Here is a 27,316-nt window from a genome sequence, read left to right as displayed (position 1 = left end):
GTCAAAGACACCTCTTTGTGCCAACCTCTATCCTACTACAAATGCATTCCAAATATCATATCAAACACGTGTAACGCAGAAATTAGGTGAGGGGGAAAGAAAGACGGAAAAACATGTTTCCGTGGTATAGTTCTTTAGGCTTGGTTCCAACTTTCAGGAACAACAATTTACTGGCCAAGAGGTAAATTGAAAAAAGAAAAAAAATGTCATTGCCTCGAGAGATACTGTATAACGACACACTTCCTGATGCAAACTTGATTAGATTCTCAGTTTGAAAAAAGAGTGAACCGGACACATTGTAATTTACATATTCCATAACTATGATATATATATATATATATATATATATATATATATATATATGTAGTACAGCATTGAAATCTTTTTAAACAAAGCTCTCTTTAATAATGTTAGTACCACAGACATCATTTATTTTTTTGAGATTGAAGATTTTACACAGAAGAGAAAATAAAATTACAAAAAAGGATCAAACATCATGCAATACATTGAAAATACTTTCTTTCTTTTTTTTTTACATATACAGTTTTCAGAAAATTACACAAAAAATAAGGAAAAGGCTGTGATTGTTGTTCTTCCATTATAAAAAACTGTTCTTGAAAAACTGCACAACAGCGCAGTCAAGTGGTCATTTGTGGGTCTTTGTAAACAGTGTATGTGCTCTCTTAGCCTGAAAACTGTACCAACAAAATGTTACTTACAAAAATCATCATAAAAAAAAAAATGTTAAAACAAACCCTAAAAGATCTCATCACTGACTTGAGTGCAAATTCCCAGAGCCTAGGGGACCTAGGAGGTTAAAGGTCAAAAGTCAGGTGCTGGTTTCATCAGTGCGGTCTACCTTGCTGGCATGCAGACGTCAGATCTTCTCCACATAGTTCCCAGGAAAGAGACCCTCCTTCCCATGAATCCGCCCTCTCCACCACCCTGATGGATCTACAGGAAAGCCAGAGGAATATTAGAAACAATTCAACTTCTAAATCTAAACCACAACATTCTTTCTTATTTCCAGGCCTCACCTTCATTGATTAGGTCTATGATATCATTGACGTCAAAGCTAATTTCATCCACATCCTGGCCAAAATACTGATAAAGTGCTCTGCATCGAGGGCCCTGCGGTCGGGGCTGAGGTTTGGGACGGCTAGAGGGGGCCGGTGGAGGCCGTTGACTGATGCTCCTTTTCCGCTGCATTCTGGTGAGATTTTAGACTCTTTAGTATTTACAAAAATTGGATTCGAGATGTTTTTTTGTATTTGCAAGTCTATCCTTTCTCTTACCCTGACATGCCCTGATCAGGCACATTGAGGAAGTCGAGGTTCGTGGACTGATTCTGGGCTGGCCTGGAGCCTCTTTGATTCTTCTGTGATCCCAGTTTAGGTAGAGCGTTGCTCGGTGGAGGGTTCTGCCTCGTTGGCATGGAGTACGTCACTTCCCTTTGCTGCTGCTGCGGCGGAGCACCAGCCCGGTTAAACTGTGCAGCCCCGTTCTGATGGCCCCCTGTTAGAAATACACATTATATAGAGGGTTACTGGTGTGTATCATATCGGTTAGGGTGTCAGCTCAAGTTTTTTTCCGATCTGCATTTTTAGAATATTGTTAAAAATTGTAAAGCCGGAGACTACAAATGGGAATAATGTTTAATGCTAAGGTACTGTTGCCCAAGACTTATTCCTTAAGGCCAACCAGAGTAGAATGAGTTTTGAGCGTTGGTTCCTCATAAGGTTTATTTACTCTAAGGGAGTTTTCTCTTGTAAAAAAGAAGTGTGCTTAATTTGTACTGAATGTGCACTTGTACTACAAGTTTACCTTGTAATAATGTCAACTTAAAAGTTACATTTTAAATCATGTTTTACTAATCTTTTGTTGTGTTTTAACCCTTGTGATGTGTTGAAATCCCTGTAACACTTGAGATGTTCCCGAAAAAAGCAAAAAATTGCTTATAAATCTGTCATTATGCTACCTTGTCACCAAATATTGGATTCAATCTTTTTGTCAGCTTGTTTTCTTTCAATTAGGACAGGTTTTGTATTTATTTTTGAAACTGAGGCCCACAATCCATCAGTTTCAAAAATAAAACCAAAACCAAAAACTGGCAAAAACCAAAACTAGTCTTTGGGATGTGCTGGAGTAGACTTTACAGAGTGCTCGACTCTTGCATTGTCAATACAATATCTTGACCAAAAATGAATATACGTCTTGATGGAAATAACATCACAGCATATATTTCCATCAAGAGGTTTTTTTTAGTTTTTTTTAATGAATCTGAGGTATGGACTCAGAGGTGCCAATTCATGTGTGAAAATGATTCTTCATTCTCCCTCTTTCTCCATTTTTTCCCCACAAGTGTTGCCTTGTTTTTTGTTTAAATTTAACTAAACAGTTTTTTTGGTCAAAATTTGGATTAATTTTGCATATAAAACTTATAGCTACAGCAACTGGAGAATATACATTTTTCCACGTGATTCAACAGCAGTTACAGTGCAGAATTTCAACTTGATCCATAAGTTAGGAGCTTTTATACCTCTGTGCTGTTGCTGGCTTCTTCTTCCTCCACCACCACCACCACCACCACTCTGTGGCATTCCCTTCCTCGTTGGCTCTGGAGAAAAACAAAAATTGAAGCTCAGTGAAGAGTTTTTGTGCAACTGTTGACACTTCATCCACTAAACCATCTCACGTACTGGATGTCTTTGGCAGTCCATCTCCTACAGAGACAGTAAGGGTCTTTCCTGCAGGTTTGATCACAGTTGTCTCAGTCTGTCCCCTCTGGAATACCACCACACGGGTGCCGCCTCCTCCCCAACCCTCCTTTTTCACATGGAACTCCAGCCTGCACAAAACATTACCATACATTCACGTTCTGCACTGGAATGAGATAAATGAGAAATGAGAGGGAGAGTAATCGGCACCTATCGTTGAAGTTCAGTGAGAGTTTGCTTCGGGTTTGCTCCTCATAGCGCTTGCACAGCAGACTGATGAACTCGGTCTTAAACATGGACTCCAGCAGACTGTCGTACTCAGTTTCATGAAGGATGAAGAAGTCATCTTGCCTTGTGCTGGAGGGAAATGAAGAGAGACACGTTTTTGATTTTTCCTGAAGAAAATATGGTGCTCGTCCAAGTAAAACTACCAGAATGTGAAGGTTCACATTCAATATAATTCCGATAATAAGCATTTGCCTAGTGTTTTTAGGGTATTTCTAGGGTGATCTTGGTCACTGATGCCTGAATACACTGCTGTCAAAAGTTTGGGGTCAGTAAAATGAACGCTTTCATTCAAGGATGCATTAAATTGATAAAAAGAGACAGTGAAGACATTTGTTACAAAAGATTTGTGTTTCAAATAAACACTGTTCCTTTGAACTTTCTATTCATCAAACAATCCTAAAAAAATGTATGACGATTTCAACAAAAATATTAAGCAGCACAACTGTTTTCAACACTGATAATACTAATTATAATACGCGTTTCTTGCACCAAATCAGCATATCAGCATAATTTCTGAAGGATCATATGACACTGAAGACTGGAGAAATGGCTGCTGAAAATTCAGCTTTGCATCACAAGAATCAATAATGAAAATTATTTCAATCTATAATCAAAATAAAAAACAGTTATTTTAAATTCTAATAAAATGTAATTTTTAATCAAATAAATGCAGCCTTGGTGAGCATAAAAGAATTCATAAGAGAAAAAAAAATCCTTTTAGCCCCATCAATAAACCTTCATCGACACCAAAACTTGTTCCTTTTAACTTTATATTAATAGATATCATTCCATATTATCATTTTAAGTATAAAATATGTAAAGAATTTTTGGGTGTGATTGTGAAAAGAAACCATGTCAAAGAAGACAAATTTATAAATTAAATCCAACAAACGATGTTTTATCATAAGCCAGGCAAAACTCATGTGCACAGCTCAAATGGTGCTGGATGACTTATATATCTCAAAGAAGAAGAATTATGAGCAATTAAGGACAGAAAATGAAAGAGGACATGACTGATGAGATATCACAAAGCACAGAAAATGTTATTATTGACTCTGTAATTCATTTGCACATTATCTTCATGCGTCTTTTATAAATTATCATTAATCATCATCATCATCATGAGTAGACAAACAACATTCGTGACCCTCTTGTTCAAACCCCCCCACCCCCCAGTTTCATTATCTCTCAGACTTGACATATATGGCAGGAAAAAAAGAACTGAGCCGCCATAAATATGAACTCATTTCCTGTTTGCTAATTTCCTTTCTGCACTTTTGCAAATAGTTGGACCCCGCAGAACTTCCGTATAAGCTCTTCTGGTCTGGAGGCTTGTTTGTGTCTCACAGTAATAAATCTGCATGTAAAGCACGACTGTGCATAAAGTATACACAGCATAAACGAGCAGCTTGACCGCATTTGCTCAAGCCCAAACAGCAGAACACAGAACTGAAATAACACGGGTTTTCAAAGCAGCTGTATATCTAGATGATTGTAGATAAATGTGCAATGCCTTTGACATATGCAGTTGAAACTATTAAACAGAAAAACCTTTTCCACATTAACAAATTGTCTTCACAGCTGATCCCTCTTAAATGAGCAATTGCTACAAAAAGCCTTGAAATGGCAATGTCACTATATTCCGACTTGTATGGGATTCATGTGGTTCCAGCACAATTACATGTACAGTTTATACCTTTAAAACGGGCAGTATGAGGCAGCAACTTACCTCAAAGAGATCGAACGGACACCAGAAATGTCCAGTTTTCTTTTCAGAACTTCCTTTATCTGGCCCTTCTCTGGTCCTTTCTTTATCTTTTCCCGACCGATTAGGTAGATGGATTTCGGTGACAGTATTAGATCTCTCTTTATAGACTAAAAAAATCAGCAAAAAAATAATTACAGCTTATTTTTGCCCTTATTTAATCTATTTTAAATAATAAATAACAAATATTAAGCAGCATAACTGTTTTTAAGATTATTAGAAATGTTTACTGAGCAGCAAATCAGCATATTATTGAAGAAGCAATGATTTTTGAAGAATCAAGTGACACTGAAGACTAAAATAATGATGCTGAAAATTCAGCTTTACCATCACAGGAATACATTGCATTTTTAAATATAATAAATAGAAAACGGGTATTTTAAATATTTCACATTATTGCTGTTTTTAATACTTTTAATCAAATAAATACATTCTTAATGAGCATAAGAGACTTCTTTTAGAAACATTAAAAAAAAATCTTTTAAGAGTAAATATAATGTTTACTAATTAGTTTCTCACCTTGAACCTACGGTCAAACTTGTTCACCGAGTCTGCAAAGTCAACCCGCTCCCTCTTGGCCATGAACTGCCGGAGTTCAGGTTTCTCTTCCATGCCCAGGTAATCGCCAACAAAGTTCCTGTTTATACTATTCCTACGTCGTTCTTTAAAGTTATACAGTATATCAGAGGCTAAAAAATTAGAAAGACAGAGAGAGAGAAAAATAAGTGTGCAACCTCACATACAATTTGCTATTACAGGGTATACCATATGTTATGTAAACATTAAAAAACAGAAATGTAGTTAATAAATACATTTATTTAATTTCAATACTGAAAAGTATCACTTAAAATAGTTAGGTATAATTAAAAATGTATTATTGTACCCAATTTTTGTGTTTGCTGTGTATTTTTATGCTTATTAAACAACCCTGCCGTTAGCTTAGCAACATGCTAACAGCAAACTCTTTTGAAATCAATGGGAATCATTTACAAGGTTCTATGACCTTGTAAGGACCTCTTAGGATGCTGCTTGTGTGGGCTAGGTTTTATAGACTTATATTCACCTTCCTCCCGCATCTGTTCATATTTCCTTCGGGCGATGTATTTCCTCCATGCCTTCTGGATGGTTCTGGCAAATGTGTCAAACTTCCTCTCTCGCATCTCCTCCAGCAAAAATAGCTACAATTAGAAGAAATGGGAGTTGAGATAAGAAATGTTTAAGGTTATGTCAGGATTTGTTTTTTTTAGGCCTTGATTGTATGGTTGGAGTTGACTTTTTAGGTGATTTCTGAGCCTCACCGACTCTGGATTCTTGATGAAGACTTTGGTGCGGCCCATTTGGTACTGATCCGTGTCCATGTTTACACAACGCAAGAGGTGCAAAACGCCCTGCTGTTCCGCACCACGCCAATGTGGCCACGTCTCCGCTGTTAGGATGGCATACCTAGCAAAACACAAGTGTGATTCGGTTACCTGAGATACTAGCCCTGAGATTAACACACTTCGTCCGCCCTATGATTAACACCCCAGCGATATTTCCACTGAGATTAACACCTGAGGCTAATTTATTTGAGCTCCCTCACTTGAGGTTAATTCCCTTAACTGGAAAACCCCAGAGCTAAGTCAAGTATTGGACTGCAGTACTACTAAAATGTCCATATAAAAACACATTTGCAATGATATTTTACGACCAAACATTATTTCAAGCTTACTCTTACCTCTGTAAAAACTTCTGGAAGACTCTACGATAGGCAAAGCCTGCACGTCGCACCCTAATATTTTCCCTTAAGCCAAGATATTCCACCTGATGCTTCGCTCTGGGAACATAAAAAGGAAATTTATGAATAGCACACGAGTTCGTTCGCACCATCTTTGCATAATATCTGGAGTCTGAGCATGATGTTATATTGAACGACTCACCTGCTCTCCTCCCAGTCCTTGGGCCTCTTGGTCTCGTTGGGTTTGATGCAGCGGATATAGTGTGGTGTGCACTTCATCAGTGTGCTAACCAACTCATTGGCTTGCCTCTGTGGGCCAGACAGTCAGTGAGTGACTAAAGAAAATATGACAGGTATGCTGATCCTCAGAGTTTATTAAGGACATCGGTCTTACTTTGATCTTCGAGCTAGCAGTGGATGGTCTACCTTTCTTTTCCGTGTTGAGGTTTTCTGGGAAGAGGCTTTGGATGAAGTCGCTGCAATGCCAGAGAAAGAAATATTTTTGGATGTTTGTAACATGTTGATTAAGGTTACGGGAAAAGTGAATATGTCAATTGGCTGGTGTTTTCCAAGAGGAGAAAAACAGTTCTTTCAGCGAAAATTCTTTCTTTGACTTTCCATTACATTACATTCTCTAACCTTTACCAGACCCAAACACAGCCTAACAATATGGACAGTGCTTCCAAGGAGAGAGAAATAGCACTTACTATTGGCTGCTCTGCATCAGTTCTATGAGATCAGGGAAAAGCACGTCTCTGTTTCTCTCGCAGAAACCGTTGATATCGTACGACACCTGATTTAAAGAAGTACTTAGTAAGAAGAAATTTAGTAGTGCTACAGCACTGTAATGTTTTTTTATGTATTTGAAAGTCTCTTGTGCTCACCAAAGCTGCATTTATTTGATCAAAAATACAATAAAAACAGAAATATTGTGAAATGTTATTACAATTTAAAATAACTGTTTTCTATTTTAATATATTTTAAATTTTAATTTATTCCAATGATGGCAAAGCTTAATTTTATCCACCAGTAATTACTTCAGTGTCACATGATCCTTCGGAAATCATTTTAATATGCTGCACAAGAAACATTTCTTATTATTATCGATGTTGAAAACAGATGCGCTGCTTAATATTTTTGAGGAAACTATGTTTTTTTTAATTTTCAGGATTCTTTGATGAATATTTATTTGAAATAGAAATCTTTTGTGACATTATAAATGCATTTACTGTCACTTTTGATCATTTAATGCATCATTGCTGAATAAAAGTATTAATTTCTTGGAACAAAAGTCATAACACACACCTTGCCAGCATAGTGGTGAATGACAAAACCCGAGTTCCAATTGTTGAAGTGTTCGTGCGTCCCCACAGCAGCCTGTAGCTTCTGAAGCAGAGTTATATCAACACCCTCTTTGGTGGCGTGCATGGTGGCACACACATCATCCAGCACGCTCATGATGCCAGGAGGATTCTGGGATTGAGGGGGAATGGAGTTACAGCTTACAAAGCAAATAAAAAAATTATATCATTATGAATTACTCTCAATATTAAATATAGCGCAGCCCCTTTGCAGGCTTACCAGTTTATTTTCTATTAAGTCGCACACAACTTTGTTGTTAAAGTATTCTATGGGTGTCCATTTGATGCCCTCCTGTACATACTCTTCCTGTGGGAGGTAAAAACAGTCTGTCAGATCGGTCAGGACAGAAACTAGTGAAAAGTGTAATGAATGATTTGTTGTTGTGGGTTTTTTTGTACCTGTTCTGCTTTCAGTGTCAATTCAATAAAGATCTGCTGCAACTTTTCATTCACAAAGTTGATACAGAACTGTTCAAAACCATTCCTCTAAAATAAATAGATAATTATTATTATTAATAATATGAATTTAATATAATTAATAGTTGTAATTTGAGGAAAAATTTAATAAAATGTTCACAGAATGTTACTTTTTTATACATATAAAAAAAAAACCACAAAATACACTACTGTTCAAAAGTTTGGGGGCTAATGGCCTGTTCACATCAGAACGATAACTATAAAGATAACTATAAGCGTCCACACCAGCCTGTTTATTATAAGCACGTTGCAGATCTGCCGCTTTAAATGCTCGAGTTTGTTACACCAGGATGGATTCTGATTGGCTGTTAATGTTTTTATCGTTCATCAGCTGGATAAAATAGTTCTGAAAGTGATTCCAACTATATCGTTTCTCTGTGCCTTTTCGTTGTAGCTGTGGTGTGAACTCTGCTATTCTTTTATATTAAGAACGATTTTTAGAACTAGATCTTTATCATTATCTTTATAGTTATTGTCCTTGGGGTGAACGGGGCCTTATGTTTTTGAAAGAATTCTCTTATGCTTAAGTTTGAAATTATTTGATCAAAAAATAACCCCTTACTGACCCCAAGCCTCTGAATGGAAGTGTAGATTTACAGTCAGTTAAAATGGCAAATATGCCTTATTGACTGGTTAATTATTTGAAGGTAAAAATTCACTCAATAAAATATGCAATCACAAATGAAAGGGAAGAATACTTACTTGGAAAATCTCAAATCCATAAATATCCAGAACGCCAACACTGAGCTCTTCAGTGGGTTTCTGTATGGCTTTATTTATTGCCTGCTCAGACAGAGAAAGACAAAAAAATTACCCTTTTTCCAAACTAATGGTTACTGTGTGTTCATATGTCATTCACTAACCTCAACTAGGTAGTCAAACAGACGGGCATAGAGGGCTTTGGAGAGAGCGTCACGCGTGTGGCACGCTTGTTCCCTGTTCAGTGTCACGTCGATGGATTCCGATTTACCACCCCATTTGGAGTCCATTTTCCTGCTGGTGATTTTCTCCTGTAGACGGTTCTGGTCGATGCCCAGCAGGTAGGCAGGGAAAGCCAATACTGGGTTGAAAGCCGGGTAAAAGATGTCAATGCAAAGTCTGACAAAATATTTTTGAAGATAGAAATTAAGACTATGATCAATGGTGATCTCAAAACAGCAAACAGGGAAGCATTTACTTCATCTGCATATCACTTACAGTCCGTGCTTTCCACTTGCCCGTAGTTTCCCACCTCAATGAAACTGATGGCGCCCAGATGTAAGATGCCAGCTACAATCTGCAGTACCTGCCTCTGAACAATGTCTGGTATGCCTATCACCTGCATGGCTTCCTGTAGACCAAGTCATCAAAACTCAAGGTCAACAAAAGTCTAGGTGGCTGGAACTGACAAACTTTGCTACTCTTAATGTATTTGGTTCATGGAGGTGACACATTTAATCTGGCATGATAATACTGATGAAATTATGTACCATGGTTTCCTGGAAGTCCTTGCTATCATTAGTTCCATCCACCTTGTATGTTCCAGACTGGTTCAGGTAGTAGTAATAATCTGGGGTCATAATTCCCAATTCTTCCTTCTGCTGAGGCGTGCATCCATCTATTAGCTAAAAACAGAGTGGTGGTTTATTCAATATCTATTCATATGACCCATCAGTATTACGTGAAAATTGTGTGTGTTCAACATGAATGTTGTTGTTTTTTATTCTATGAATTCTTTCTAGATGCAGCTCTGGGGGAAAATATTACATATTTTTATTAAATATTTCATATATTTAAATGATACATATATTAAATATTACACATTTCATTTATTTTTGATTGTGACAGTGGGACTTTTTTTTTTGTTCTTTGTTGTTCTGTAGTTATTTTATTTTAATTTTCTTTTCTGTTATTTTTAAACCCTGTTCAACAAAAAAAGCTCTTTTTTTGAGACCGTGGTAAATTATTTTGAAAAATAAATATTTAATACTTAAAAAGAAAACATTATTTCAGAAATGTAATATTTAAGACACTATGTATTTCTATTATTTTTCCAGATGTCGCTAATGATAAATATTTATATATTAAATAATTATTTAAGTAAAATAAAATTGAAGTTAATGATTTTTGATGTGACTGATGTGTGTGTGTGTGTGTGGGGGGGGGGGGGTTGTGTGTGTGTGTTTTATTCCCTTTTTCTTATCTGTAGTTTTTCTAAACACTGTTAAACTCAAAAAAAAAAAAAAATCACAAAGCTTTTTTGAGACCTCAGTGGCTCACTTTGAAAAAACATTATTTCAAAAATGTAATATTTAAGACACAGTCTAAACAAAGATATGTTCCTATAATAGAATAACACAAATTTTCTCTTTCCTACCTGGTAGAAGATGTGAAAGCTCCTTTCATTTTCATTCTGGCTCACGACTCTTGATTTTTCCAGCAGGAAGTTGGAGATCTTCCCTCCGTCTGGCTCTCCTCCTCGACTAAACTGGATCTCAAAGTATTTGCCCTGTCAATCGAGCTAGCGTTACTCACAGTAATGGAACACAGGTTTGCGTGTTGTAAATTCATAAGACTGAGCTGGATATATGTGAGTGTGAAACGCACAAAACGGCTTGAATTGTTGTTGCGGACTGTCTTCGCATTGCCAAACGCTTCCAGCAGAGGGTTTGACTGCAGGATAATATCCTTCACATGCTGAACAACAAAAACGACACAGGACAGGTTTTAGAACTAAGACTTGCTTCTTACAAGGTAAAAAGATATTCTAAACACAGTTGTTACCTGTACTTTAGCTCCTCCACCTGATACTTTTGATATGTAGCCCATAATGTACTTAGCAGCAACTGTTTTTCCTGCCCCGCTTTCTCCGCTGAAGGAGGTGAACATAACACACATGTCTTATTCAAGACCTTTACATCAGTGCTGTTTGAATTCATATTCTCACATGCCATATTCTTACACACACATGCAAAGATGCTTTTTAATATTAGGGCGTCACTGCCACAGGAAGTTGTGGTTAGCAGCTTTTAAACCTTTTTAATTCTTTAAGTACCGTTTAACAGAATTGACAGCACTGGTAAACTGAATAAAATGGCATGTCTACATTTGGCTATCCTCATCCTCATTGGCCGAGACTAAAAAATGGAAGTAGGCAAGGCTTCAGGGCACATCTTGCGAAATGAAGATGTTCCTATTTGGTCAGTCACATACATATTTCGGTGCCTATAATCATGTTCAGTGGTTGGTTGAAATAATAAAAATGGCATAGTTGAAGGAATTCAATTTAGAAATGTCCTTATTTTAGTTATTAAATATTTGTTTGCTTATGTCTAAAGCTCGCTTGATTTGTTCTAGTTCATTAGACGTGATAGTTTGGTGCTTTGGAAGATACCTTGCAAGGAACCTTTATACAAACTTTGACTGGGCAGTGAGGTAGCAAGGGAGCCATTAAGAAACACCATTTGCGAGGTCTTCTTTGCCGTCAGCGTAAATCAGGAAGGAAACTATACTAAGAATGGTGACCACTGCTGCAAAGCCTTTTTGTGGGTGTGACAAACCGAGGAAGGAACTGCCAACAGTGAGAACAGGACTAAGTATAAAAAGTGATATCGATAGCGAATGACACTGATACTGAAATGTGGATCTCTGCAGAAAGTCTTGTGAACACCGGCTTGGCTTTGAATGTGTCAGGTTACAGAAGAACATCAAATCTGTGTTGAAACAGACAACACATACCATGTAAGAACCACAAACCTGATGATAACACATTGATTTTCACTGTCAATCATCATGTTCCTGTACATGTTGTCTGTCAGAGCGTAAACGTGTGGTGGGTTCTCATACTGGGCCTAAAGAAAGAGAGAGATGGCTGTGAATCTGACAGTCATGTTAAATGCATGATAAACGTGAGAATTATTGATATAATGACAGTAAGTGTTCATTGTATTTGACCTACAGCTCCCTGGTAGAGCTCAATCTCACGGTCAGTGAAGTACGGCATCTGTTTGAAAGGATTCACCGATATCAAGACAGGCCCTATATAGGTCTTCAAATCACAGTTAAGGACATACGAACAATCCAGTTCAATTCAGTCTAATTCTGTTTGCTTCAGTTCAATTCAGTAGAATGCATAGTAGATTATATACTGTATATAAAATGTGGGTGTGGTATTAGTCTCTTCTGCTCATCAAGGCTGCAAATATTAAATCAAAAATAGTTAAAACGGTAATATTGTGAAATATTATTACAATTTAAACATCTCTTTTCTATTTTATTTTAAAATCTTATTTATTCATATGCTCCGGTACTTTGGAATTCTGTGCCTCTTGATCTTAGGGAAGCCCAGAGTTACGACCTTTTTAAAGGTAGACTTAAGACTTATTTTTTTAAATTAGCATTTGATTGTTGATGTTATTTTTATTGCTTGAGCTTTGTATTGCTTAATTTGTGTACAGCGCTTTGAGAAGTTGCTTTTAAAGGCGCTTTATAAAATAAAGTTTATTATTATTATTATTATTCCTGTGATGGCAAAGCTGAATTTTTCAGCATCATTACTCCATTCTTCAGTGTCACATGATCCTTCAGAAATCATTTGGTGATATATATCTATAATGTTAAGTGTATTATAGTAGTTATAATCAGTTATTAAGTTCCGTAACTGACATTTTAACTGCTAGTAAATGTCAGATGTCAGACAATCAGTCAGCATTTTCTGCAAATGTAATCGGGACCAAAATAAAGTTTTCATGTAATACAACAAAGAGTGGCTACTAAACGTCCTGTAAAATCAGGAAGTGAGTGTGTGCTAACTGTTGAGACACGTAAACAAAAGAGGAAGACAAAACTTCTAATCAACCTTCTGTGAGTTACCATACAGTCTTTACAACACATGCAGTGCTAACTGATCAGTTGAGAGGAGTGTAACAATCCAGACTAGAGTGATTTGATCCCAAGGATACAAAGATGTAGTCGTCCATGTATCTCTTTTTGAGATTTTCCACGATGGCATCTTCGGTGATTTTGGAGAGAAGCACCATGTCATCAACACCGCTCTGCTTGACATTCTGGCTCTGCCAGTGATACTTACTGGCCTGAAGGAGAAATGATACAAGGAGAGAGAAAATAGAGTCACAACTTCCCTTTATCAGCCAACTTGAATGGCTAATGACTTAACCAAAGAAATTTACGACAAAAATGTGAGTTTACGTCCTTGTCGAAATAGACAGCTGTTGTAGTCCAATCCAACTGATGTGTTTTTTTTTTTTAAAGCAAACAACTGTTTAACTACAAACATTATACTTTCTAAATCCTAAACTACTATTTCTAAATACCCATTCAAAATTCTTGAGGGACTCCTTTATGACTACAAACTGAACAGGTCTACAGGAAGGAGTTTATAAGTCAGAAGAGCTTATGTGATTGAGATCAACTTGTTAGAGTGTAAATCTAACATGAAATGATATCCACAGCCCGTTTTACCTTCATGAAACACATTTACTTCTTTTTCAAACCCATCGTTGATATTATTAACGTTATTTTTATTACCATCAAATTGGTTGCATTAGTGACATTAAATTACTGTGTAAACCCAACAGGAAACACCAAACAGCTAAGGCATTACAGGGCTGCCAACTCTCACGCATTGACACTTTTCACACGCTCTCACGCCACACATCCATTTTCTCACGCACAGAAAAATTGTGGAGCAAAGAGGTACTTTTAATATTAAACTAATTCTCAGCTCTTAGATTCCGTCAATTTTATTACGAAATTCAGACAAAAATACGTTTGGCGCTTGTAAATGTGACGTGACAGATCGCTGAGCGCCTCAGTTCAAGTGCACGTGAACCGATCACCTGTTACTTTTTTATTTAAAGATGCAGTACAACTTACCGAAAGTATACATAATATCGACCAATTAGTGTTTTTCAACCACGGAAAGAGGTCAATATAACAGCAGGAGAACAATTATGTCACATAACGTTACATTTACCTCAGGAAAGCCATTTAACGACCATAGCATGTTAATTGAATAGAAAAAATAGCTAGAGAGGAGATTTTGCTGAGCACTATATTACATATTTATTATATTTTTACTTATGTCATTAAATAATTGTTATTATAACAAAAACTGCATTATATTTAATTTAATGTTATTTTTAACCTTTAATAATACCAGCAGATTGGGCCCTCTATTTTTACAGCATTAGGTGAGATTATTTTTTTAAATAAAATTTAAAATAGACATGTATCCAAATTAGTCAATATTGAATCAAAATCGGAATCAAATCACAAGAATGGAATTGAAATCTTGAAATTTTTGTCAAGCAATAATAAAAACTGTATCCTATACCAGTCATTGTACAATGTAAACATTGTAACATGTTGTCACTAAACTTCATAAAATTCTATTTAGTTACCAAATGTTTTGACAATCACAATTACACTTATTGTGATGCAATATTTGTTTTTACAAAAAATCTCACTCCAAGCTAAACTCAAAAGTTGGCAGCCCTGCATTATGTTACCCCTTTACTTCTTACTAAGGAACAAGATTCTTAACTAGCATACGGCACTGATATTCAAGTGAGGAAAAGACCCTGCCATGGGAAAACTGAAGGTCATGGCCGACTTGCAGCATCCAGTTCCTCTTTCGGTTTTCCCTGTTGCTGAAGTATTTACCACCATATCTAACCGCCGGTGATTGCAGATAGAGAAGGAGAGAAACTAAAAGCTGAACTGAGAAGATGTGCATCTGTACACATGAATGTACTTGTTTTAACAGGAGACACGATCTTCATAAATACAAAGTCAAAAACATGTTGTTTCTAAAAATGACGGACGCAAAAAAGAATGTTTTAAACTTCGGATTTTTAATTATATAAAAGAAATACAATTGATAAAAATAAAATAAATAAAATTCTCACTATACTGGTTTTTACGCAGACTGACCAACCCAATAAAACAATGATATAAAATAATAATAATAGGGCTCTGCTGAGCTACAGGTAAGGGTAAGCTAAAGTAGTCAATAAAAAATGTTTCAACGCATTTTGGTTTAACAAACCCACAGTTGGTTTAAATTTTTAAATGACATTTTAAAACCCAATGGTTGGGCTTGACTATATTTGACCCGGACATGGGTTGAAACAACACAGCATTTTTAGAGAGTAGGTTCTGTCATGGAATTGGTCTAGTCTGATTCTGATTAACCCGATTTTTTTAAATTATGGGTGATTGAAATTAGGTGGTTTTCTTTGGTTTTAAAGACAGGAAACCACAGATAGTTACCAAGCAGCAAGCAACAGATGTAAGGAAGTTAAAGATCAGCTGTGTGTCTGTGTCACATTTGGATGCATGACATACTGTACCACTAAAGGTTATGGCCTACTTAGCATAAATCAACTGACATAACATCTCTCAACATAATTTGAAAAATAATACAACTGTATGCTTATATTTATATATAATATAACAAGCATGAGATGCACAATTTAACAGTTTGATATAATAAGACAATAGAGAAAGCACTCTAAAGTTAGCATTGAAGAGGCTGAAGCTCTCATTACAGTGCTCACATTCATTTTTGCATTTAAATTTGAGGTAAACCAGATTTTTCTATATATAAGCTTCTTAAAGCATATTTGTTTTTGATGTGTTGCACCATAAGGAAGCTGTGAAACATTTTCTAGGTTTGTGGTCTGAATTCCTGGCCTTTGTTTCGACCACAGCTCAAACATCACACCATGGAGCGTGATCATGAGCTACAACAGAGGTATAATCTTATAAACTAATAAAGTATTGTGTGATGGACGTGGGAGTTTCTGAAAATACATATCTCTTTTATTGAAGAGATAACAGGATACATAATGTTCATAATGTCTTGTCTTAGGAGCATTAGGACCATGAAGATTAAAGCCACAGTTTTTTTACTCATTGTACTGCAATTACTATATAAGGTTACCTATTTCTGAATGATATCACTAATGTTCAAAATTGGAAAATGCTCGATCAGTGGAAAACACCTTCATGATCTTTATATTCTAAAATTGGCGAATGAAAACCATTGTGAGTTATTCAGATAATAAACATACTGAAATAGCTGATATGCTATGAAGGGGAAAGGAAATTATAATTCACCACCTGATGAGCAAAACAAAAATGAATGAATCAACCACACTGGTTTGCTGATGTCTGTGCTGAGGTAAAGAACTAATATAATGATAGAGCAGATGGAAACTGCATCCAAATATGCTTACTTCCCTAATTAGTGAAAAATGAACAGTATTCACAGTACTCCTAAAATAGTAGGTGAAAAGTACCCAGATGACTAACTTCTTCTACTTTTAAAGTACGCATCCAATAGAAACTTTATCATCCCATGAGCATGAGGCCACAGGGAGAGGATTTGAGGATTTCACAACTGACGCTGGTAGGTCACATGATAATTACAATGATGAATGTAGTACATTCTGATTACGTTCATATTATATAGAACACAAAAGAGGATATATTGAAAAATGTCTCAGAGGTTGTTTTGGAGCCCAATGAATTTCATTTTATGGTCAAAAACTGTTAACAATATCACCAATGTTACTCTTTTCTATTAGAACTAGATGGTAATAGCCAAAATAAGTGGAAAATGCTTGACCAGTGGAAAACACCTTCATCTACTGATCTTCATATTCCAAAATTTTATAATACAAATCACTTTGAGTCATTTAGAAATGTAAGATGTTGAAATAGCTGATATGCCCTATTGGTATAAGGGAAGAGGAACTACATCAAATTCATAATTGAGAGACAGTTCACAAATCTGTACACATTTTTTTTGGGAGAAATGTTTCAGTTTGGTTTGTTTTTGTCCATACAATGAAAGTCAATGGGATTTGGGGTTGCTTTCATTTTATGCTCAAAAACAGTTGACTTTTTTATTATAATACCTTCTCTTTTGTGTTCCATGACAATCATGAGATGATATTCCTTTTTACAATGTGGATCAACTTTGCATCCATCATCTGACCAGTGGTGGAAGTTGTAGGCCAGTTCTGGTGGATCTATTAAGTACAGATCTATTAAAGACACCAACTTCAGAAAGCTGTAGAAGTGGTGAGGAAGTTCCGAGACAGGAACCGCAAGTCCCCTCTGACATACTTCCTCCCACTTCCCCTAATCCACCCACCTCTGGGTGCTGTTGCGAAAAAATCCTCTGTAAACCTCTCGCCACATAGTCAAACGCTCACTTCCTTCAGAAGCACCACCCCTGTCCCAATCTGCTTTCAGCTACCTAACTGCTTTAACCCTGACATCATGAAAGCCCTCAGTATCACCTTACCAAAGGAAACGTGAACATCTCACCAGTTTGAAAGCATCAGGCTTTGATGAACAACAAAATGAAAATGACATGCGAAGGCAAAGTACTGTAATCCATGCTCAGGTTTAGTGCAAGTTAGTGCACACACATTAGGAGTAGTGAGTAGAGAACACACACTGCAAACCATGTACACACACACACCCGGAGAAGCCATTTTGGGGGATTGGGGGTTAGGTGCTCATTTCCTGCCGGTATTGAGAATCGAACCCGCAACCTTCAGGTTACCAATCTGACTCTCTAACCATTAGGCCACGACTGCCCCCAAGTGCATGCTGGTAATAAATATACAGAATAAAAGCTACAAATACTTACGGTAAATTAAACCTTGACTGATAACTGAGGTTAATCGGCTTCCATTTAAGGAGTGGTTTGAGTTCACATTTGTGTGATGCTGTTCTTAGAACTTCCTTTTCAGTTAGTTTCACTCATCCTAAACGAGTCGTCTCAAGCTTTTGACTTTACAGAGGAAACTTTTCAAATTAGCACCAACAGTTGTGTTATGAGTACAATGAGGAACGTATATTTCTATATACTCTTATTTACAGGCATATCCCAGAATAGCTCAAAAAAGACAAGGGGTTGTTTAATCAACAAGGGGTCTTTTTTAGGAGCAACAAATAGGTTTATATTTTACAGTCAAGATGTGCTGTGAGTCCAAATAAGCCATAAGTAAAAGTCAAAAGAGAACTTATTAAACATCTAATTGCAATGATAAACCTCAAGTGAGCACATTACCATTATGCCGGTGCTGTTCGTTTCTCCTCCTTTGTGGTTCTTCCTTTGATGAGTGTGACAATCCAAAGGTTTCTCAGCAACCTGCCATGACCAGCAGACTCTACAGCACAAGAGCAGAAAGTTTAGAGAAGGGAAGCAGACTGTAACAAGCACTGAGCATAGATCACTTCCTCAAACTCCCACAACCCTTAGGTGAGACAAGAAGTTGCATGCTCTCTCACCACAGGCTGTACACACGTAATACACGCCTACAAACAGAGAGGACCAATAACTGGACAAACTCATGTCCCTCATGATCATGCGAAACCTTGTGTTGCAGGTTCCAGGTCAGCCGTTACTCTGAGGTGTGTGACAGGATGCAGCCCCTCCTGTTGAATGGATGACAAACTACAAAAGATACAGAAACAATAAAGTCATCCTGCAAAACACCAAAACTGAACACACCCTCACTCACGTTTAATCTTTATACAGTTCTAAAAACAAAACAGATCTGGTTTGAGAGTTAAAGAGGCCTCCACAGCCTCAAGTCACATGGCCTGAAAATGCAAAACAAAGCTGAACATTAGGGCCATGGGAACATAATCTGGCCCTGCAACAGAAATTGTTTATTTTTATATTCAATACAGAAAAGAAGTATATTGCAGATGACAACCCGCATATGACAAGTCTGAGGTTTGTATGTGACAGACATAAAAGTCTGTGAAGCCAAATGTAAGAAATAGATTTAATACAGATCAAATGAAACATTGCATATTATTTGTACACAATGCATGTTTTTATTCAGCATTTCAAATCCATTTCAACTGGTCTACATACAATTCGGAGGGCATAAACTACATCACAGGCACATGACGGTACAGCATGTTACTGAGTAGCATGTGAAAATCAACATTTAAAAAAGTCCCAAAAAAAAGTGTGACTGCATTTCCAAAGTGAATCTACAGTTATTGCAAATGTAGCAACACAGCAACATTTTAACATTAAAAAAAGTAAAACGCTTACCATCAAAAGCAAAACAGCATTTTCATCTTTCACATAATATTGTACCAAATATATGATTACAAAGTTAGTGTCTCTGCAGAGAGACTTTAAGAATAATTCTAGTTTTCATAGAATCTTGCTTATATATTTTTCCTTAGCAAATGTATTACCTTTAACAAAACAATTCCTAAAATAAAAAAATAACATGAATCTTGAGATTATGACAAATAAAGATATAGCACCATACTGTAGCACCACAGATTAGCCACCAGTCCTTGAATGGATGCCATCTCCTCAAGATCTGCTCTTCAAATCAAACATTTGTCATGCGCTGCCAGGACCCAGGACAGGGAGAAGGTCTGTTATGGCTCTCTAACGGTGGTTGATACTAGTAAGTTTAGACAAAGTTGAAATGTTGATATTTGGAAGGGAATCCAATCAATCAACACAAATTATGAGAACACAAGTAAAAAAAAAAAAAAAAAAAAAAATTGAATAGTTCACCTACAAATTAAATATTCTGTCATTTAATTACCATTATGCTGTTCTAAACCTTTATGAAACAACATGTTTTATTTTTGCGAGGAACAGACCCAAATAGAAATTGCAAAAAAATATTACTTCCACCCTAATTCTTCCCCTTTACTCTCAAATCTCATTTGCATGTGCGCATACTCAAGCGCCAGGCTGTCACTTCAAACAATGACTCATATTTTGGTATTTTACTCACACAAACCTATTGTATGGCTATAGAGGAACTGGAATATAATTGTAGTACTTTTATAATACTTTATAATGCTATTTAAAACGTTTAACTGTGTGAATCACCCTTCACTTTCACTGTATGGAATAAAGCAGCTTGGACATTCTGCTAAATATCTAATTTTGTGTCCCACAGAAGAAGAAAAAAAGGATTTGAACAACATAAGAGCAAGTAGATTATGGCAGAACCCAAACTACTGTTTAACAATCTCAAAGGTAAGAGTATGAACTTTTGGGAATGGTCCTGACCTGATAAAATGAAGCAGAAAGTCACAATTCTGCACTGTCACCACAGTTGATGCACAGAGACTTGTGGTGCATTAAGAGTACAGTACATTATCTTGGGTAAAAAGTATCTGACTTGTGAAAACCACCACATGGTTCAACAACAGCTTCCATTGGCCTCTTTAACTGCTATTACATGGAAGCTAAACTGACCTCTCGTTTCCCTCGGTTTGCTAAACAGTTCATTGTTCATCCAGGTTTGACTGACGCACGGTATCTTATTAATAATTAGCGTAAACATTATGGGACCGGATGGCAAGAAAATGGCACAGCACCTGCAAATAGCCACAAGGCCGTCCGATTAAAAGATACAGTATACAGCACCAACCACACCAAATGAGAGCTTATGTTATCTGAGTGATCTGAAGTGTCTCTAAAGGGCCGTTCACACGGGCAGCTAAATTTAATTGTTGAATGTCAACAAGTCACTGCGAGTAAATGTTCCCACCTGCAGCATCCATCTGTATAATGAGGTGCTAAGGTGCTGCCATTTTAGTGAATTTTCGGCAAAACTTCACGGGCAGAAAAAGGTCATTCTATATTGTCAAGCACAGCTCACACTCAAGCCAAGCAGCTTTCTGTTGGTCAACGCAGCAAATTTGCAACTTTCTGTTAGTCAATTTGAACCCGTTGCGAGATCTGCATGGGGAAATCTTTCATCCTCACGCAAAATTCCTGATCGCAGGGATATCTATTGAAATGACTGGATTCCGTCTCCGAATATTCGCAAAACAGCGGTTAATGTGACCGCACCTTTACTCATGTCGCTTTAAATCAACATGAGCATTGGTTGCTCTGTAACTTGCTGTAAGTGTGAAGGCCCTTAAAGGGATAGTTCACCTAAAATTTTAAATACATCATATTTACTCACCCTCATGTTGTTCCAAACCAGTACGACTTTCTTTTTTTCTGTGATTTCTATTTTATTTTATAGATAATAGTCTTTTTTTAAAACAATTTATTGAAAGTCAATGGGGTCTTAACCTCCCCATACAGGTTTGGAGCAACATGAGGGTGAGTAAATAATGACGGAATATTCCATTTTGGGTGAATTATGCCTTTAAAGATGCACTCAATATTTTTTTTCCTCAATTTTTTTTCACACAAGCAAAATAAAAAGTATTTTTAAAATATGTTTAACATCCCAACCTAATAAAAGCTGTTTCATTTTACATGGAGTGGGTCTCTCATGGGGGCAGCCATGTTGAGATCACATGACAAGCTGAATACTACTCATTTTAACTTTTGCTTGTGGAATAATAACAATACTACTGAAATAATACTGATAACTATTGTGCATGATGATTCACCCACAACACTAGGTGTCAGTATAAGTCCAAACGATCAGCACTACACAAACAAACAAAAAAATACTGAGTGCACCTTTGAGACTATGATAAAGACGATTGGTCTATAAATGCTTATTTTATCACATTACAATAATAGACGACTATTATTCACTGAGAACTAGCAGTACAAGTGTTACAGTCCACACAAACACTTCTCTGTATGATAAGTAATGGCCGAAAGCACCACGTGGAAGAGCAAAAGAAACACTGACAGATGTCTTCTGGGCAGACTGGTATTCACAGCAGCAGTGCCAAAGCATCTGGTCGGAGGGAGAGAAAGAGAGCAGCACAGACATTCTCTCTCTCTCTCTTTCTTTACACGTCTCTCTCTCTCGCTCTCATTTCTTCCAGGCTTTCTCCCACAATGATGTCAGTTTGCCAGTGGTTAACAGCACTCCTCCAGTGGAATGCTGAGCATGGGCGGTTTTGGCCATGCAAGAAGATGAGGGAGGAGAAAATGAGGGCGAGAGAGAAAGAGAGAGACATAGAGAGTGAGAGAGAGAGAGAGAGGGAGGTCAGTGTCCTTGGCAGGTTTTGCAGCACATCTGTCTGAAGTATGCACGGCTGCAAAACTTGAACCTGAGCACCAGGGGGCAGTATGCCACTGTGTTCACATCTTTACACTCTGCAGGACACAGAAAAAGTACAGTCAGTCACATGCACATTAAAAAGAAATGCAATATGCATCCCAGTTTCTTCAAGCATGTAACAAATTTCCACAACAAGTACTCCGTGGTGTGTAGTTTTAGGGACCATGTCTCAATTTGCATTTAACTGTGTTAAAGTATGTAGAGCTCTGCAGGAATGGGTTTTGAGTTAGCATTTTAGCACTTCCATTTCCAAATGAGGTCTGTGGTAACACAAGCTCAAGATATTTTCACATTTTAGTCTTTGACATTAAATACACCAGTAATACCTGTGTAGACAACCTATAGACTTTGTCGCAAGACTAGTGACTTTTTAGACCCCTTTAGCGACTTTTTTCAAAAAGCATTTAGCAACAACTCTAGATACTTTTTTTGGATTGCTGGTTAACATGTAGTCGCATGACGTCACCTAGTGACATTTAGCGACTTTTCGGGCTGGTTTTAGCCTCTTATCATTTAGATTTCTTTTTAAAGCTTTTACTTGTCCTGAAAATGACAGTTGCTAACAAGTGGCTAAACTTTCAACTTTCAGAGAAAATGTTTTTTAATAAAGACTGAAGGTTAATGGTAGTTCGTTTGTAGTCTACGTTTAGATTTTTTACTTCTGGCCATTGTATTTGGGCTTCGAAAATCAGACGTTGTGTTCATTTGTGAAGATCGTGATGAACAAAATGTTTAAGAATCATAAACTTTTGTTGGTCACAGAGCTTATTTTCTGCAATAATCCAAAAATCTGTGGAAAATTCCTTGGGTTTTTGTTGAGCCTGAACCAGGGTGATGCTAACTTCTGGGTTGGCCTACGAAAATATGTCATCACTGCAGCACTGTAGTAAGACAGTATATCAGTTTTGGGACATGCTACTATCCTAAAATTGCGTCAGCATAGTTGTTAAAGCTAAAAGAGCAGTAGATTGTGGGACATTTTTGCCAAAATAACTTCAAGATACTATGATTTGTAGCATGCTATTATTACATTTATACATTGGCCAGATGGTATGCAAATTGAGTCCTCTAACCTTCAGGGTTATCTGTAGGGCCACTGTGGTCACACTTGCTCTTGCACTGCTGCATGGAGGCGGGACGATGTGTCTCAGGGCACTCGTTGGATGGCTGGCCAGTGTGTGTCAGACACTGCACTAAACGAATCTCCTGACCCATACCGCACCTAGCTGAGCACTAGAACACACACACAGACACAAAAAGGACATGGAACATGTATAAGAAAAGAAACTTGGAAAGTTCACATGGATTTTCACATATATGGACCCAGCAACTATTTTTTTTGTCTTTTAACATTTTTAAACTCAATTCAGTGCATGTTTTCACCTGCTGGGAAGACACCAAAAAAAAATGATATAACAAAATTAAGAATTATGTATAAGTTTGGAAGTCTTCGTTTTTGAAACATTTCTATTTATTTGACTGAATGAATGAATGAATGAATGAATGAAAAATACATAAAATGTAAATGTTAAATATTTTTTCCTTTGTGCACTAAACATTAGATTGATGTTTTTATTTGCTGGGTCTCACTATTATGTTTTTGCCATTTACAGCTATCCAAGTCATAATCTAATTTAGCTTAAACATTAACACTTATGTCAGATGTTTTAAGTGTTTGTAATAAATGTGTTTGTATCACAAAGTGACAATCTCACTGTTTTGAATTAGATCTCACCTCTCCCCAAGGTCCTGTAACCCACTGAGGTGGTGGGCAACGTTGTATGTTGCAGCGCACCCTGGTGGTCGGACGGCTTTGTTTCGGGCACTCTGACTCTGCCAATGTTTCACCGTTCTCTCCACTTCTACATAAAATCACCCTGTACCTATAACCAGGACCACAGCTAGGAGTACACTGTAAAAGAAAAATCCCAACAGATTAAGAGAGACCTTACCAAATAACCGAAAATAGATGTTCTTCTACTGTACCTCAGACCAGTCCAGGGCATGCCATTCTGGTGGGCAGCTGTGGTTGTTGCAGGGCTCGGTGATGGAAGGCCGAGGTGGGGTGCAGGCCACGTCATCCAGGACTTTCTCCTCTGTAGCTGAGATCTTCCTCTTACACAGCACTTCCCGTGTGCGCACACCTCTGTTACAGCTCCGACTGCATTCTGACCAGTCTCCTGTCCACCACCTGACAGAAACACACATACCAACAGATATCAGGGAATGATGGCACCACATTGATCAGGCATACCGACGATGTTATGTGAAGTCTTGTGCATGTACAGTAGAGTTTAGAAATCTAAGATAAAAAAAACAAAACAAAAAGTTATAATTTTTTATAATATATATAATTTTTCACTGTTGTACCAACCATTTGCTAATTAGTATAATTTTTATGATTTTTTTTTCATTTATAATATGGTTTTTTTTATGTTTTTCAATACAAAATAATGATACATTACAAATTACAAACTTTCTGATTCATATATATACATCTTCGGTATGCCTGATCAATGTGGTGCCATCATTCCCTCTCTCTCTCTCTCTCTCTCTCTCTCTCTCTATATATATATAAAAATCAGAAAGTTTGTAATTTGTAATATATCATTATTTTGTATTGAAAAACATTAAAAAAATATATTACAAATGAAAAAATCATAAAAATTATACTAATTAGCAAATGGTTGGTACAACAGTGACTGGCAAATTGGTGGTCTTTTGATAATATCTGGAAAACATAGCATTTGTAGCATTTACTACAAATCGGATGTGGCCATATGCATCCCTGACCAAGTCTGAATGTGGTTTGCATGATCGAATTACCATATGTTCCCATAAGCATGCCATTTACACCTGTATTTAGCACAGTGCATATGTGTTTGGATCACTCAGAATGGATGTTAATGCCACACACAAACACATACAGAACACCCACATTGGAGGGCAGGGCTCCAAGTTGCACGGTCTTTTCTTGTCTTTGGGCTTGTTCTTCTTGTCACAGAAATGGTTGTAAATCACAGAGAGGTCAGCTTGTTTCTTGCACACTACCTGCTGGACTTGAACCCCTGTGACACAGAGAAAAGTCTTTGCTGTGTAAATCACACTAGATTATCACAATCCCTAATCATACAAACATGAAGCTTTGGTGTCAGTGCTGTTTCATTCTTGTCTTCGTGTAAACACAGAGTCCCTGTGAAGTTATTACGGTTTTGATCCGTTGTGGTTATGGCTCTGTTCCAAAATCTAGCGAGCTGCCTTGCTGCTTACCGCCTAAACAGACATCTGCCATCTAAGGCAGCATCCTAACTGAATTGGAACCTTTTATAAGGCCACTAAATTTGTGACAAACATAACAGTTCTGGCCTGATACCAAAAAGCTGATAATTAATTTAATTTTTTGGGCAATAGCAGATAAAAGGCTAATTCTATATTCAGTAATTCTATACTATATTTTTTTTTGTATATACTACCGTTCAGAAGTTTGGGGTCAGATCTTTTATTCAGCAAAGATTCATTAAATTTATCAAAAACAAATCAGCATATTAGAATGATTTGTGAATGATTTGACACTGAAGACTTATTGAAGACAGTATCGAAGATGAAAATTCAGCTTTGCCATCACAGGAATAAATTACATTTTAAACTATATTAAAATAGGAAACAGTTATTTTAAATTGTAGTAATATTTCACAATATTACTGTTTTACTATATTTTGATCAAATAATCTCCCCAAACTTTTGAATTATAGTGTATATAACCTGAAAAAAAGTAAATAAAGTTCATTTAGATATCACAACATTATAATGTACAGTATGAAAAATAGATATTCATTTTGAAATATGCTAAAGACTACTAACAGTGTTAAATGTTAACTTTGAGTGTTACATGATGGCAAAGGTAATCTAGAAGTAAAAATAGGAGAAATGAGCATGCATAATATCTAATATCGGCAGACATATATTCAGTATGGAGCAATATCTATGCATTTCTAACACTGGCTGGTAACTGATATAATACGATATATTGTGCATCCATATTTTTAATCAAAACTTCACAGTATTATAATAAATGCTTATTTTGCTTTGCCCGCCATTTTGCATTTATTTTAATGCATTGTGGGATTGCCTTTTCCATTACAGCTGTTAACGAACAACCTTCATGACGCCTTTAAGCGATTCTGGAACAGATTCCATGTTTTCGACAGCAAATTAGTTCTGAGCCACAGCTAATAGTTTCTTATCAGCAAGATAAATACGGGTCATTAACTCACAAAGCATGAATACAAGAATAAAGGGGAAAGAGCTTGAGCATAGGAAGTGATATCAAAGCTTGTGTTTTTGGTATATACAGTCCAGGTTTCCCAGGCTTTCAAACGGTTCACACACATCCTAACAGGCAGACATGGGAAATTTGCATTGTTTATGTGAACTGTGTTGGACAGCTTGATTTTCTTGTGCATTTAGCAATCATTGTGAATGCGTACACCATTTAAATTCAGTTTTTTTGAGGAAAACCTTTAAATGCCACTTTCATGTGTGAATAATTTCCTTATGTGTGTAAGTGAAGAGACCATTCAACCATAACAGACAGAAAACTGTTACCTCCTGCACACAACGCAGAGCAGCGGGACCAGGATGTATAATGCCAGGCATAAACGCTCAGTGGATCTCTGTTGACAGGTGGGTTAAAACGGTAATGGATCCCAGGATTCTCCTCACGGACCAAAACCTGCAACACACCACACAAGTGACTTTCGACTCTTTGATTTCAAACGTTCAGCATTTTAATGAAGCTGGATAGTTATTAAATAATAATTGTTTTATAACAGGTTTCGCAAAAAACTCCCCATCTTCCATTGCTAGAATAAACAGATATTCCTGAGCCAAACCCACGTTATGGTTTCAGTATAGGGCTGATCTGAATGCTAAAA

At 36.8% G+C, this 27,316-nt stretch overlaps 2 protein-coding genes across 3 annotated transcripts in view; both read right to left on the bottom strand.

Moving 5' to 3' along the window:
- Positions 1-414: 414 nt before the first annotated feature.
- myo1f (myosin IF) lies at positions 415-18,563 on the bottom strand. Its single transcript, XM_084087524.1, has 28 exons — positions 18,416-18,563; positions 13,266-13,397; positions 12,263-12,352; positions 12,061-12,155; positions 11,089-11,176; positions 10,912-11,001; positions 10,682-10,813; positions 9,795-9,929; positions 9,523-9,655; positions 9,189-9,385; positions 9,028-9,108; positions 8,248-8,334; positions 8,069-8,155; positions 7,793-7,960; positions 7,195-7,280; positions 6,882-6,963; positions 6,690-6,796; positions 6,488-6,586; positions 6,069-6,213; positions 5,834-5,948; positions 5,290-5,459; positions 4,735-4,880; positions 2,928-3,074; positions 2,700-2,848; positions 2,540-2,617; positions 1,296-1,515; positions 1,038-1,210; positions 415-954 (listed from the first exon to the last, which is right to left on the bottom strand). Exons 1-28 carry the CDS (start codon positions 18,416-18,418, stop codon positions 878-880), a joined length of 3,312 nt encoding a protein of 1,103 aa, XP_083943650.1. The 5' UTR covers positions 18,419-18,563; the 3' UTR covers positions 415-877.
- A 605-nt stretch (positions 18,564-19,168) lies between these two features.
- adamts10 (ADAM metallopeptidase with thrombospondin type 1 motif, 10) overlaps positions 19,169-27,316 on the bottom strand; it is a 61,664-nt gene continuing 53,516 nt past the window's right edge. For both annotated transcript variants that reach the window (XM_084087526.1, XM_084087525.1), the window contains 6 exons: positions 26,988-27,114; positions 25,321-25,450; positions 24,369-24,573; positions 24,118-24,294; positions 23,456-23,615; positions 19,169-22,417 (listed from right to left, as the gene is read on the bottom strand). In XM_084087526.1, coding sequence (XP_083943652.1) covers positions 22,308-22,417; positions 23,456-23,615; positions 24,118-24,294; positions 24,369-24,573; positions 25,321-25,450; positions 26,988-27,114 — 909 coding nt within the window. In that variant the 3' untranslated portion in view covers positions 19,169-22,307. The remainder of the gene's footprint in view (positions 22,418-23,455; positions 23,616-24,117; positions 24,295-24,368; positions 24,574-25,320; positions 25,451-26,987; positions 27,115-27,316) is intronic.

The sequence above is a fragment of the Abramis brama genome, assembly GCF_963993115.1.
Source record: "Abramis brama genome assembly, chromosome: 16".
Classification (NCBI taxonomy): Eukaryota; Metazoa; Chordata; class Actinopteri; order Cypriniformes; family Leuciscidae; genus Abramis; species Abramis brama.
The sequence above is the reverse complement of the archived record's forward strand: the minus strand, read 5'-3'. Positions and strand labels throughout refer to the sequence as shown.